General features: G+C 48.2%; 4 protein-coding genes across 4 annotated transcripts; 2 read left to right on the forward strand and 2 right to left on the reverse strand.

Moving 5' to 3' along the window:
- The first annotated feature begins 765 nt into the window (after window positions 1–765).
- BDP81DRAFT_368748 (major facilitator superfamily transporter) lies at window positions 766–2,902 on the forward strand. Its single transcript, XM_060586569.1, has 3 exons — window positions 766–1,379; window positions 1,431–2,803; window positions 2,860–2,902. Exons 1-2 carry the CDS (start codon window positions 929–931, stop codon window positions 2,750–2,752), a joined length of 1,773 nt encoding a protein of 590 aa, XP_060449334.1. The 5' UTR covers window positions 766–928; the 3' UTR covers window positions 2,753–2,803; window positions 2,860–2,902.
- Window positions 2,903–8,389: 5,487 nt separating this feature from the next.
- BDP81DRAFT_343143 (uncharacterized protein) lies at window positions 8,390–10,057 on the forward strand. Its single transcript, XM_060586055.1, has 2 exons — window positions 8,390–8,972; window positions 9,048–10,057. Exons 1-2 carry the CDS (start codon window positions 8,785–8,787, stop codon window positions 9,988–9,990), a joined length of 1,131 nt encoding a protein of 376 aa, XP_060449335.1. The 5' UTR covers window positions 8,390–8,784; the 3' UTR covers window positions 9,991–10,057.
- Window positions 10,058–10,609: 552 nt separating this feature from the next.
- BDP81DRAFT_280919 (uncharacterized protein) lies at window positions 10,610–11,278 on the reverse strand (the record flags this gene model as incomplete). Its single annotated transcript, XM_060583001.1, has 1 exon — window positions 10,610–11,278. A coding segment is annotated over one exon (669 nt), but the record flags the coding sequence as incomplete, so codon positions are not given.
- A 369-nt stretch (window positions 11,279–11,647) lies between these two features.
- Window positions 11,648–11,946, reverse strand: BDP81DRAFT_302783 (Clr5 domain-containing protein; the record flags this gene model as incomplete). The annotated part of the gene is made up of 2 exons (XM_060583137.1): window positions 11,648–11,714; window positions 11,774–11,946. Coding segments are annotated over 2 exons (240 nt in total), but the record flags the coding sequence as incomplete, so codon positions are not given.
- Window positions 11,947–13,598: the final 1,652 nt, after the last annotated feature.

Here is a 13,598-nt window from a genome sequence, read left to right on the forward strand (position 1 = left end):
CCGATTCGGCACCGGAGTGCCGTCCTGGGGTCCTTTCAAGGCTCCGAACCACCAAGGAGAGACGTCCAGACGAACGGATTACGGAGGCGGAGGCAAAATCCGGACTCAGATCTTGTCAGCTCCTAGTCAGTTTTTCCTTGCTATTGCGCCCACTTAGACCACGGCGTTTGTGATTCTCTATATCCGCTTTGAGTAACTTGACTAATAGGTGCACCCAGTTTTACCTGATTTCAATGCCAAAATTTTCAACATGCCCACCGGAAGCAAAGAGATCTAGATCCAGGTACCCGAAAAGAAGAGAGGGAATCAAAGCGGCTGAGTCCGTTCAGCCCTCAAGTCTCGGGGATATCTGTGCCTAGCGCCGCTTCAGACGGCGTCATGGGGCTCGAGGAGCAGCCCTCGCCCCAAACGCATCTCTCGGCCGTTGAGTCGTCGTCTTTATTTGCTAGTAGTCACACGCATCTTATGCTGACCTGCCAGCGGACGTCATTGGATAATTGAAGCTAACAAGCATGCTCGGCAGAACACTTCCCGAAGCCGCAAGTGCGGGCATGCGCCGATGGAGAAGCGATGTGCGGCGGGCCGCCTTCTGGGGAACACGTCGAGGCGTCCATGGTCCCGGTGTTAAGAGATTTTAATGGGAATGATTCATTTCTGTTGCCCTCCTTTCTGATGCTGCTCTACTTTTTATTTAATTGGGGCGTGTTTCCAGTTGTCTGGAACAGATTTGCTTCGAGTTGAGCCTCCTCGTTACTTACTCCTACACTATCTCACCTTAGTACTAATAACTACTACTGCTACTACTACTCACTTATATACGTCATTGAATCATCCGCGCCTAGCAGTATCCAACCCACGCCAAGGTGACTGGCCTGGCATTTTCAAAGGAGAGATTGTACCTATAGCAAACACATAACTTATCAAGAGAATGGCGGACTCAAGCAACCCGCCACACTCAGCTCAACGAGATTCACACGATGAGGAGGACCGACCCGCGAACCCCCAGCGCACGACGCTAAGACAGCAGGTCGAAAGACACATCACAGCAGCGTCAGAGAAGAAGGTCGAAGAGAAGCAGACAGAATCATCACGGCACTCGTCCTCATCAGACGACAGCGACAGCAACTCAGAACACAGTGCAAGCGTCCTCCATGGCGGACGGAGCTCAAGGTCAAGATCCCTGTCGAGGACGGTATCCGAAGTCAGAGATGGCATCCAGAACAGACGAGACCTGGAACGCGGCGAAGAACTTGATCTTGAGAAGACACCGACGACACGGACAGCGCGAGACCCGAACCTCGTAACATGGGATGGCCCGAATGACCCCGGAAACCCAAAGCAATGGTCGATGAAGAGGAAATGGGCGGCAGTCTTCTGCAGTATGTCAAGCCCCGCATTAACAACCCAGACGAATATTAACAAGTGTACAGTATCATGCTTCACCCTGCTCTCGCCGGTCTCTTCATCCATGGTTGCGCCAGCTCTAGAGGCCATCGGGTCCGACCTCAACATCACAAGTTCCTTCGAGAAGGCCCTCGCCCTCTCCATCTTCGTCCTCGCCTACGCCGTGGGCCCCCTAGCCTGGGGTCCCCTCTCAGAACTCTACGGCCGCGTCATCGTCCTCCAGCTCACGAACCTCTTCTACATGTTCTTCAACCTCGGATGCGGTCTCGCCCAAACCAAGAGCCAAATGATTGCCTTCCGCTTCCTCGCCGGCCTCGGCGGCTCAGCGCCCCTAGCCATCGGTGGCGGCGTCCTAGGCGACTTATTCGAAGCCGAGCAGCGCGGCAAAGCCATCAGCATCTACTCCCTCATGCCTCTACTGGGCCCAGCCATCGGCCCCATCGCCGGCGGCTTCATCACACAGAACACGACGTGGCGCTGGATCTTCTACAGCACCACGATTCTCACGGCCGTCATTCAGTCCATCGGCTTCTTCGTACTCCAGGAGACTTTCGCGCCGGTGCTCCTCACGCGGAGGAAGAAGCGCCTCATCAAGGAGACGGGCAACACGGCGCTACACACCGACTTTGACCACCCGGACCGCACCATCGCGCGCACCCTCGGCATCGCCTTCACCCGCCCCTTCCGCCTCCTCGGCACGCAGCCTCTCGTCCAGTGCCTGGCGCTCTACATGATGTACCTCTACGGGTTAATGTACCTCGTGCTCTCGACCTTCCCGGCCCTCTGGACGGGCGAGTACGGCGAGTCCGTCGGCATCAGCGGCCTCAACTACATTTCCCTCGGACTGGGCTTCTTCATCGGCGCACAAACGTGCGCCCCGCTCCAGGACCGGATCTATGCCGCCCTCAAGCGCCGCTATGTTCCAGACGGAGGACCGGGACGCCCCGAGTTCCGCGTGCCGATGATGATTCCCGGCGCCATTCTTGTACCGATGGGTCTTGTGATCTACGGCTGGACGTCCCAGTACCATACGCACTGGATCGGGCCCAACATTGGCGCGGTGCTCTTCAGTGCGGGCGTGATTATCGGGTTTCAGTGTATCCAGGGCTTCTTGGTTGATACGTATACGCGATATGCTGCTAGTGCCGTCGCGGCGGCGACGGTGTTGAGGAGCTTGGCTGGGTTTGGATTCCCATTGTTCGCGCCGAGTTTGTATCAGAAGTTGGATTATGGTTGGGGCAATACGTTGCTTGCGCTGTTGGGTGTTGTTATCGGTTGGCCTGGACCGTTGTTGCTTTGGAAGTTTGGACCGAGGTTGAGGAAGAAGAGTCAGTATGCTGCTGGCTGAGTGATACCCAATGAAGTTGAGGTTATGAAGAACCATGATATAGATTGATATCTGTAGCTGAATTTTTAGCTCATTTAATCATCTCATCTTACTATTAACCTTCTAACCATTGTTTGTGCTCAGGGCCACACCATAATGCATATGGTCGGTGATGCAATGTGAGTGTTCTCAATAACGGACTGAGGTAAGGCTTACTCAACCCATGCCAAAGACTTCGTTAGCCTGAAATAACTGTCCAAAGGTGGCCATCTTGCAAGCCGGTTCTGCCGTGCTCCTACTTGCTTAAGGCAAGACTAGCCGCTTCCCACCAATCTCACTGTTACGTGTGTAGCTAAGGTGGGCCGCGATGGTTCCGCGATCCGGTGAAGGAGGCCGATCATCAATCTGCGACGGAGAGACTCCGTGCCGGGCCGGCCAACGGACGGAAGGCACAGGCTGCGCCGCTGACTCAACAAGCCGAAGCTGCGAGCTCATCGGTTGCACTGATCTCTGATTAGCCGATTGAGTGTTAATGGTTGAGACGACGAAGAGTCTTTGAGGTATGATAATATTCAAATGTTTCGTTTAATCATATTCAGTGCGCGACCAGTGAAATCTTATCCACTAAAATTTCCTGGGTAGCCTTCTCGATTGTTGAAAGTCAAATGTATGTCCTGGAATCAGATGCTGTTGGATCTTGGCTCTTGAGCCGTAAGGAAGGTCAAGTGACATTTGTCAGACTTCGTCAGCTTGAAGGCAACTTTGCCCCTTGGACAACAATGACGTAGGAGTTAGTTAGCATCCAGAAGGATCGTACGACGAGTGGATTTGAATAATGTCAAGTTTTCTGCAAGCAAAGCTTACGGCGTTCACGATTGACCCCATGAAGTTCAGTATCTGGGAAACGAATGCTAAAGCCAAGGAGTGATCCGTCCTAACCGGGAAGAGTTGTCGGAATGTGGGTGGGCGCAGTCGAAAAACAGCCCTTCCAAAAAGCAACGAAAGCACAGCCATGTCATTGCAAGACTGACTCGTAAAAGGCCCCTTTCGCGCCCCTTTTCAGGCCCCCTTCCATGTAACTTCAGTGCCCTTCACGCCTATGAGATTGAAGGGTTCTACGGCAGACTGCAAGATGCACTCCGCCAAAACACTTTTTCTCAGTAGACTTACGGTAGCCGTACAACTGAGTACGCTAAAGTGCCATACGTGCCCTACGTATAAATGAATATGATTACTAATCCCGTATAATATGGCAAGTAATTGATTGCGACCGGAGGCGCCGTAGATTACATGAGGGTAGTTGACTGGGCGGTAGAAGTAGGGCCACCGGGGTCTATACCTCCTTACTAATTTCTATTGCCGATTAATTTCCTCTTTTTCCTATCTAATTTAATATCCTTTAAGAGAAGTAAGTAACCCGCCTACGCCCCCCTATTTGCTTATATAATTTCGTTATATTATACCGTTATATTATATTACTCTTTGGCCTCTCTTTCTACTACGTTTTATAAGCTAGTTAATTTTAGAATCTAAGATGTTTATTATATACTACCCTATACTTCCTTATAATGTCTTATTAACCCGTATACTCTAGCCCCTCTATTAAATTAAGCTTAATCCTAAATTCTATAAAAAGGGCCGCTATATTCCCCCTAATGTCGCTATAAACTATACTTAGGCGGCTAATACTATTTAGACTATAGTCTATAGTACCGTATAGCCCGCTATTACGTCGTACTTTTATTATAAAGTAGGTAAAGAAATATTTATAGATTATATTGTCTTTATAGGTTATGGCTAACTTTATACTAAGTTATTTACTACCGTTAAGCTTAGTTTCTCCTTAACTTATAATGATCTTATTTTTCTTTTCTATTTTAATTTTCTTTTTAATTTTCTTTTTTTCTTATTTAGCTATTAAGTCCTCTTTTATTTTAATTATTAGCTTAATTCTAGTACTAGTTAAACTAAGAGGTTAGAGGTAGGCAAAAATAAAATAAATAAATAAGTTAAGATACGAGTTGGGATAATCAGAGAATCGATTGTATTGATGATTATTCTATAATATGATGGGAAAGTATAGTTTATATATAATATAAGAATATCATATGTAATCACATGTAATTATATGTAATCACATGTGATACTTAAGTCCGAGCATTAAGTTTATACGGGCATATGTGCCTGTCTGCGCTTTAACATGTATATGTAAAGCGTATTTAGTACGGGCTGTACGTGCGTACAAAGCGTTGTATCTCAGTAGATACGTACTTCAGTTGAGCCTCTTATTACCATGTAACTTCTTAAGCACGTAACTCATATGATACCTGAATTTATAAATTATAAATATATCATTAAAATTGTAGAAAACCACTGAGTCTAGATATATTTATAAAACATCTGTAGCCATTATATTCATTAAGATATTAATATATATTTTTTATATTATAGAGTACTAGCTTTAAGGCACTAATTAAGTATAAGTTTTAGAATTTTAGTAAATGTTCTAAGTGTTAATAACCATATCTTTAGAATATTCTTATTTATATAAGATAAGGTATTATATATCGTTTTACTTATAGTTTTGGTCGGTATTGGCTTTATACAGCCTTTTTTCTTTCTTAATAACTTAAGATTCAATAATTAGCGACTTAGTTTTAGTTTAAGAAATAATAAATAAATAGTAATTTTCTTTTTTATAAGATATCATAGCTTTAAAGAGGAATCTCTCTAAACCTATAGCTTTATATATTACCTCCCGGTTTTAGAAATATTGTAAAGATTCTTTATATTAATAAGCAATGTTATTTATTTTATAAAATAAATTTAACGTGGTTCATCAGTCAGTGACGAACTTTTTCCCATGCACGTAATGGTATTTACTATTGCACAACCACAACACATTGAATTAACTATTCCTCATTACTACTCGAATCATTTGACAATTCCGTATCCTTAGAACAGGTTCGCGCATTATGACCGGTCTCGCCACACACACCACAGCGTCTCCGAGCTGGCTAGGCTCTCTTTGATGGACCCCCCTCCTCATCCTCTTGAGGTGCAGGACGTTTCCCTTTTTGTTTCCCTTCAAGCAAAACCTGAGATTCCTCTATACTAAGCGCCCCTCCAAGCTGGACCCGCGTCCTTTTAGCCCTCCGGCGCTTACGAAGTGCAATATTCGCATCCTCAAGGGTACGAAGCCGATCAGTCAAAAGAGTGATTGAGTGCGCCATTGCCTGCGCACCCTTTGACAATTGCTCAACTGCAGCAATAATTGGCGTTGGTGAGCTTCCTTGATGAGCAGTGATCCGACTTTTGATAAAATTGGACTGCGAGACGGTTTGTTGTGGGTTAGAGGGCGTTTGCGACTGCCAAGGTGGTGGTGTTAAAGGGTTGGCCACAGGAGGTGTAGGCGTCCGTAAACGTACATCAAGCTTTTCAATAACATGCTCTGGGTTCCATGGTGAAATTCCAGCGCCTTGAAAAGCAGCCCTAATGTTTTCTTCATTAAAAACTTTGTTGTGGGCCTGGTAGAAGGCAATAAAGAACTCCGACTTGGTGATGTGGTTTATGGAGGCTTTGATGAATAGGTTGATTTCATCACCATATGCGCGTTTTAAAGGCGAACAAAGGGCAATATCTAATGGCTGTAGTAGATGTGACGAATGTGCAGGCATACTGACGGTTATAATATTGTTCTGCTTGCAGTAATTGTCGAATTCGGCCGATAAATGGCTCTCGTGGCCGTCGATAATAAGCATCCGGTAGACGCCCTTCGTTTGGTTCTTAGTATGTTTGTCGAAGTGTTTAATCCAGTCAAGACCCGTCTGATTATCCGTCCATCCATTATTAGTAGGTTTGATAACCCAGTCGCTAGGAAAACCTGATTCCGTGGTCCAACTAGCAAGGTGATATGCGCCTTTGACAATCACGAACGGAGGGATGCACCACCCGCCCGAATTGATACATTCAATGACTGTAGCCCATTCACGGTTGCCAGACTGGACAGACTTTGCTTTGCCGCGTCGATCAGCGCGTGTTACTACTATTGACGCGGTGATCATGCCCATCATAAAGCCAGTTTCGTCGAAATTATATAGGTCCCCCTCTTGGATGCCATACTTGGCCATCATATTGCGTAACAGCGCAAACCACTTTGATATAACCTCAGGATCTTCTTCAAGAGCCCTTTGATAATCGTATGGACGATTAAACTTGGTTTTCAGAGCAGGCTGCGAGTCCACAAACCGCCTGGCCCATCGCTTGCCAACAGGCTTGCCATTACGCGCTCGTAGCAGGAGATTGGCCATATCTTCCACACCAGCGAGACGCAAGGGAAACCCTCTTTGATCCTGCTCAATAACGTATTAGAAAAGCGCTTTCTCTTCGATCGCATCAAGTTTATGTCGTTGGGGTTGGGCACGTTCGCGTCGGGGTCGATCGTTCATTCTATGGCGTACGGAACTTTCGGGGACACCGTAAGTCTTCGCAGCACGCAATACACTTAGTTTTCGGCCGGCGGCGCGGGCTGATCGGATAGTCTCGATGGCTAGAAGTATCTTGTCTTCTTGTGTGTAAATTGGCATAATGGTTGTGGAGTTATTACGCGTCAGGTTGGAGTGGTTTAATGCAAACCGCATTTGGGAAAAAGTTCGTCGCTGACTGATATTCGTCGCTGACTGATGAACCACGTTACATTAATTATTAGCAATTGTGTCACAGACCCGCTGTCCTAGCCCCCAACCTTGAGGTTGGTGTTGAGTAATCCGGTGGCCGGGTTACGTAAGCCTGAGGCTGGATAAAACCCTGCATCCTGTATTCTGTCGCGCATGTCCAGAAACGTAGCTCCTTGAGCTACGTCTTGTCAACAGAGCCTGTACCTGCTTAGGATAGAGCCTGCCCGTAGCAATATATTGTCTGATCCGCCTGCCCAGCATCCACCTGTCGTGGATTATCGTGATCATATTGTTGTCTATGTTGCGTTTTCTCCTTTCCAGATGCAGCCAGGAATATCCCTCATCTGAGGCACTTGGATTCCTGCATTCTCATTGGTTGGTCTCACCCAGATTATTATGGGTCCAGATTGCTCGTTCTGGTCCGAGCATACCCGCCCAATTCCACTTCCGCACTTCAACACCACCTGCCAAACAACCTGCCTGCTACCGTGACAAAAGATATAATGAGAAGGAAGAATTTTTGTAATAGTTTATAGTAGTACGTAATTTTATATATCACTATACGGGGTCCTCTAAACTTAATTAATAATATGTTTTAAGCCGTAATTCTACGTAAACCATATTTATGGTTTATCCTACTAGTATAAAGTTTAATAAGCGGTGGTGGGGTGACTGTAAAATTCGATTTCTGCTTTGACGTATGAAAAAAGTATTTTGGCGGAGTGCCTCTTGCAGTCTGCCGTAGGTTCTCGGGATGTGGGCGGCGTTCCGCGCTGGATTAGGAAAACTTCGTGCGGTTATTCCAGCAAATGCTTCACTTACACGATTAGGCTTCAGGCCTGACCGTTACGCCCGCCGCAACTTGTCACTGTGGGCGCGTAGCTATATAATGCAGAACAAGGGAAAATGATGCGGAGTCATCATTATCGAAGCTTTTGCTTTGTGCCACAGTTGGTTGCCTTGACCTGCTCGTAACACTGACCCAACAAACAAGCATTCAGCCCCGCTTAGCAACCTGTTTTATAGGCTTCTTATAGGCGCCCTCATCCGCGCGGTTGCCAAGAAGGGCTTAGCTGATGGATTTGACAGACGATCATCCCAGGTCTATGCCTGTTGAGGCTCCATGGAGTCACTATACGGGCTTCCCGAGTCTTCCACCACGCAGTGGACTGACTGGTTCAACCGTCCAACGGTCTTGACTGGATATTTCGTGTAATTGGGGAGGCGATCATCAGGGGACGAGGAAATGAACGATAAAAAGGACGGGGAACTCTTGCCTCGCAGATTCATGTTCATAGTCTCTTCACTCTCACTTCGACCGTAACAAGGACCTCAAGCCAATACATTCGTTCATCAAAACTCATTGCCTCTCTCACGATGCACTCCACTCTTTCAAAAAGCTTGACGGGCGTTGCCGCCTTGGCATCTGTTGTCTCCGCGTTCCCTTTCAAGCTCGCAGAAACTGCACACTGCGCAGCTGTTAGCGGCACATTCGAAATCGAGAACTTTAAGCTCTATCCCGAGAATCTGGATTGGGACCCTATTCACTGCAAGCTCTACATAAGGTATGGTTGTATTGCAACCCTCCGACATCAGATCTCGTCACATCTCATATCCTAACCTGGTCGCCCAAACTTTAGTGCCAACTTCAACTCTACCGTTCTTGTCTACGACCCTTACAAGGCAACCTACGACATCCTTTCTTTCGACGGCATCACTGGCCTAGACCCTTACCACGTATCCGGCATCGACTATGATGCAACGACCGAGTCAATCCTTATTTCTGCCAACAGCGGAGAACCCTTTGCGACCTCCGGCTCGAACATGACCGGCGGCAACAAGGTCATCCGCTGGGATACCAACACAAACTCGGCCGCGTACACGGTTGACCTGGCAGACTTCACGTCCAAGCTGGCAATCGACAACTCAACCGGCGGAGGATACCAAGACTTTGCAGAGGACAAGGACGGCAACGCCTACGTCCCCTCAGTCTTCCACGTCCCCGCCATCGCCAAGATCACCAAGGCCGGCGAACTCTCAAGCTGGTACATTGGCGAGCCGAGCTCGTCCAGCAAGTACATGTACCTCGGCATCATCTTCCACGAGGCCACCAACAAGCTCGTCATCACCGCGCCCTACCTCGGCACCTTCCTCTCCTTCGACGTCGGCTCCTCCAGCCCGGCGCCCACCAACATCAGCATGACCTGGCCCGCGGACGGCTCCTACACCGCCAGCGATCTCGATTGCGACGGCCTGCTGAACCCGGCTCGCTACAACCGCGATGTCCTGCTATGCTCTGAGAACGGGCTGCAGGCCATCACCCTCTGGGCCTCCAAGGATGGCTTCGAGTCGGTGCAGTACATTGGCAAGGTAATGGACAACTCGACGACTGATATTGCGACGTGGGCGTCGCCGACTGCTGCTGTGCAGATTGGCAACAGCATTTACATCTCGCACGAGTACTTCCACGACCTCAATGAGTTTGATGTGGCTGGCAACCGTTCTACCTTCCCTTTTGTGGATATCACTGCCGACTCCGACAAGTTGGTTTTGGCTGCTGGCTTCAATGTCACGGACTGCTAAAAATAAAGCAAGGAGATTATTTGGAGTAGTTTAACAAAAGAACAATACTATCGTTGAGAAACTTAAACCATTGTGCCCATGTGCTTATGAACTCACTGTCAGTTGTCCCTAAAGTGAACTGTGTGTTGACGGATCAACGGCCGTGGCCAGATGAGAGCCACATTATTCTATCAGTGATCTATCCCATCAATTGCGAAATGGCGTCAATAAATGTATACGTAATATCATAATGGAACATAACGAACTGTAAATTGATGTAACTCTAATTAACTTATATCTGTCTATAAATGATTTCGAGATAGAGCACAGTTAGAGAAAGACTGGAGATGGATGTACTGACGCCATCCAGCAGTCAATGGGATACAGTGGTATCAACTCCCAACAGCGATGCATGCGAGTCGCCACTCTACATTTGCCTCTTTCTCGACATGTTTGCAATCAGTATGTCACACCACCTCTCAGCTTCATCTCTTCGGCCAGCCGAACGATAGAGGTCGATGAGGTTTCGGATGGCTCTCAGCGATTGGTGCTTGTCTTGTCTCTGAAAATGCTCTGCTGCATGTTCGTATGTCTTGCACCCATATGCGACAGCCTCGTCAACTGAACCAGTCTGATAGCATAGCCGAGCCATCACTTCGTAGTGAGAGAGCTCTAATAAAAGCCACGGCCTTTCAGGATTTCCTTTGTTGTCCCGTGCCTGAACCAGAGAGTGTGCGCGCGCCAGTGCTTCCTTCGCCAGCTCATACTCTTGCCCCCACGAATAAATCCCGGCTACAACCGAGAGACATTCGCATGAGTTTTGGTAGTTACCCTCTGCCCAGTGCGCTTCACTAGCTGCAGTGTACTTGGATAAGAGCTCGCTAAATTGGCTTACGTCTGTCTCACCCGGTTTGTCGAGAATGGTTGACGTCGAGCCGAGGGCCAGTGCTACTACCCTGTTCAGGATCCCCTGTTTCCCTTTGAGAAGCTGGATGCTACTGCCAGCCATCTTGCTGAGAGTGGTAGCACGAAGTTCCAGTGGCAGGCACTTGAACCTGCCCCAAACAAGAGCAAGGGGGTGTTGAGGGCCTAATATCGTCTCGTGCATTCTGTGGATGAAAGCAACCACAGTATCGGATATCCTAGGCCCAAGCTGAATGGTGCGGTATGACAAGATGTAAAAGAGGAGCGGATCTTGCTCTTTAATCGAGTATGCCAGCGAGTCGAGGCTGTTGTTCAGGGCGCAGAATGCGGCCTCTAGCTTGTTCGACCATAATAAGGTTATTGTATTATCCAGATCAGTGCGCATTTCAATGACTCGCAGCTGGCTGAATTTATCATCGAACCCATGTATCTTTTCTTCTTCTATTGCCCACTCGCCCTCCAGGCCCCTTTCAAAATAGCCCTTGAAGATCCGTAGCATTTCTTCAGGTAGCCGTATTTCAGGGGGTCCTCCTATGAAAGCGGGCAGGTCAAGTGGCGGAGAGGGTGTCCGGCATATTATGTCAAGGTCCGAATTGGCTGGCGTTTGGGTGGAAGTACGAAGCTTGTGGCACAAGTCGGGGCGTCTGTCTAGATAGCGCGCAACTCTTTCCCAGTGAACTCTCTGGTTTCGTATATAGAACTCCGATTCCTTGCCCATGGCCTCACGCTCCCGCTTGAGCTGGGCTATATGCAAAGCCTCAGACTCCTTGAGTTTCTTTTCGAGTCCCCAACTACGAAGTCGAGTCTTGAACATTCTCTCACTGCGGATGTCGTTAGCTCCTCAATGAATTTTCATACAGCGCTTTCAGGCGAAGCTCACGTGGCATAGAGGCTGTAATCACGTTCCATAATCTGTTTAACTTGCTTCAACGACATCTTCTCGTCCTGGTAGAGTTTGGCAATGATAGAACGGTGGCAGTCCCAGACCTCCTCTGTGGCGTACGTCTTCTTCCTAGTGACTAAGGGTGCCCCGGTATCGCGTGAAGTATCCATAGCGTAGTAGACTAACCCAGGGATTGTGTCGTGACTCGATAGTGGCTGCGATTTAAGCATAGTTGCTTTCTTGACAGAAATCAATGGCCTTTGTTCGGTGCTTGGGAAGGACCAGTCGTAGAATCGCTCCCTTGGCGGGGTGAGGTCGTGTTGGCGCTATGGAGGCTACAACGGGCTCCCTGTGCGCCTCTTCGGTAGCCAAAGACAAAAGGACTTCGCAGATCTGAACAAAGGGACGGTGGAAGTCGAGCGGTTATCAATTTCTGGGGGCAAGTCAACGTTGGTCATGTATCTGGTCACATTTGGCGCGATTCTGCATGGTGGGACTTCATCCTGGTCACTTCAACGGTGTACGGATATTGCTCCACATCATACCGGAGGGAACCCACTCGGCCCGAGTTGCGAACCTCCAACAGGGATTCCTCCGCAACTTGAATGATCGGTTCCCAGATGAATGCTCAGTTCAGACAAAGACATTAACATTGGCAAATGACACATGTTGATTCCTGTAGAAGCTTTCGCATAACCTCGTGTAGACTTTGCTCTCTTCCTTCAGCAGCCTTTATTTTGATTCCTCCGACCCGTGATCTCGTTTTTCGGAGACGGTCAGGCCTCTTTCCTGTTCGGGTATCCCTGTGACCAACACCACCGACTTCAGGCGGTTGTTCTAATACCCGTCTAACTGTGGCGCATTCCATTGGTTTAGGAAAAAAAGACTTCGCATTGAGAAGTGGGACTTGGATATAAACCCCGGTAACAAATATTCATCCCAAATCCAAACCCGTACTTTATCTGCTAGCCTGATTTTACTACTACAAGAAAGATCTCGAACTGCAGCCTGCTTCCACAGATGAGAACCCTCTAACCCGAGGGAACTTGGAAGATAATGATTTGGAATTGACACAGGTGATTCTCGCCCAAGCTGACGTGAGAAACGTTATCTGGCTTGCCGCACGCATGATGCCCTCGTCTAACGGCGGCTGGGCTGCGGGTATCAAAGCCCTGTCCTGTTCATGGTGTGCCACTTTATGTCCATAGATATGCCAGCCTGCAGCTGCCTGCTCATCGACTACAACCGTTGATACGCTGCCATTACAGGAAGAATGAAAGCAGTAGGGAAATTGGGGCGCAATCATTCAGCTGTGTCGATCTTCACTCCCCGAAGGAGCACATCTGGTCACCTGGTGCATAATCACTGACGATGGCGAGCCTGATTTTACCTGACGAAAGTAAGTTTGCGAAGCAACTTTACAATAAGCAATCCTTGAAGTTTCGGATAGCCTTGTGCAGGCTGCAGGCTGCAGGCACAGGTACAGCCAGGACAAGGATGCTTCCCTCAAAAGTGGAAGCTGTGAATCCCAGTTGGATTGATTCTGAACACTAGTGGAAGGGATTTCAAATCACTAGGAGCCGGGAATCTTGGGTTAGGCTAGCACATGATCCTAAGGTTCTAGCTTTTCTCATTTTCTCAGACTTCTCTTCTTTAGTTTTTCCAACCTGGCGTCTTGTCACTGCGCATCCATCAAAAATCTACAACACTTGTCACGACTCATGCCGCGTTGGCAATGGCTGGCGCGCAGGCTTACAGCACACTTGAGGTAGATCCTCGTCTACCAGAGGCCGGCCTTGAGGCACATTATGGTCATGCAACG

The sequence above is a fragment of the Colletotrichum phormii genome, assembly GCF_030913505.1.
Source record: "Colletotrichum phormii strain CBS 102054 chromosome Unknown BDP81scaffold_4, whole genome shotgun sequence".
In the NCBI taxonomy this organism is placed as follows: Eukaryota; Fungi; Ascomycota; class Sordariomycetes; order Glomerellales; family Glomerellaceae; genus Colletotrichum; species Colletotrichum phormii.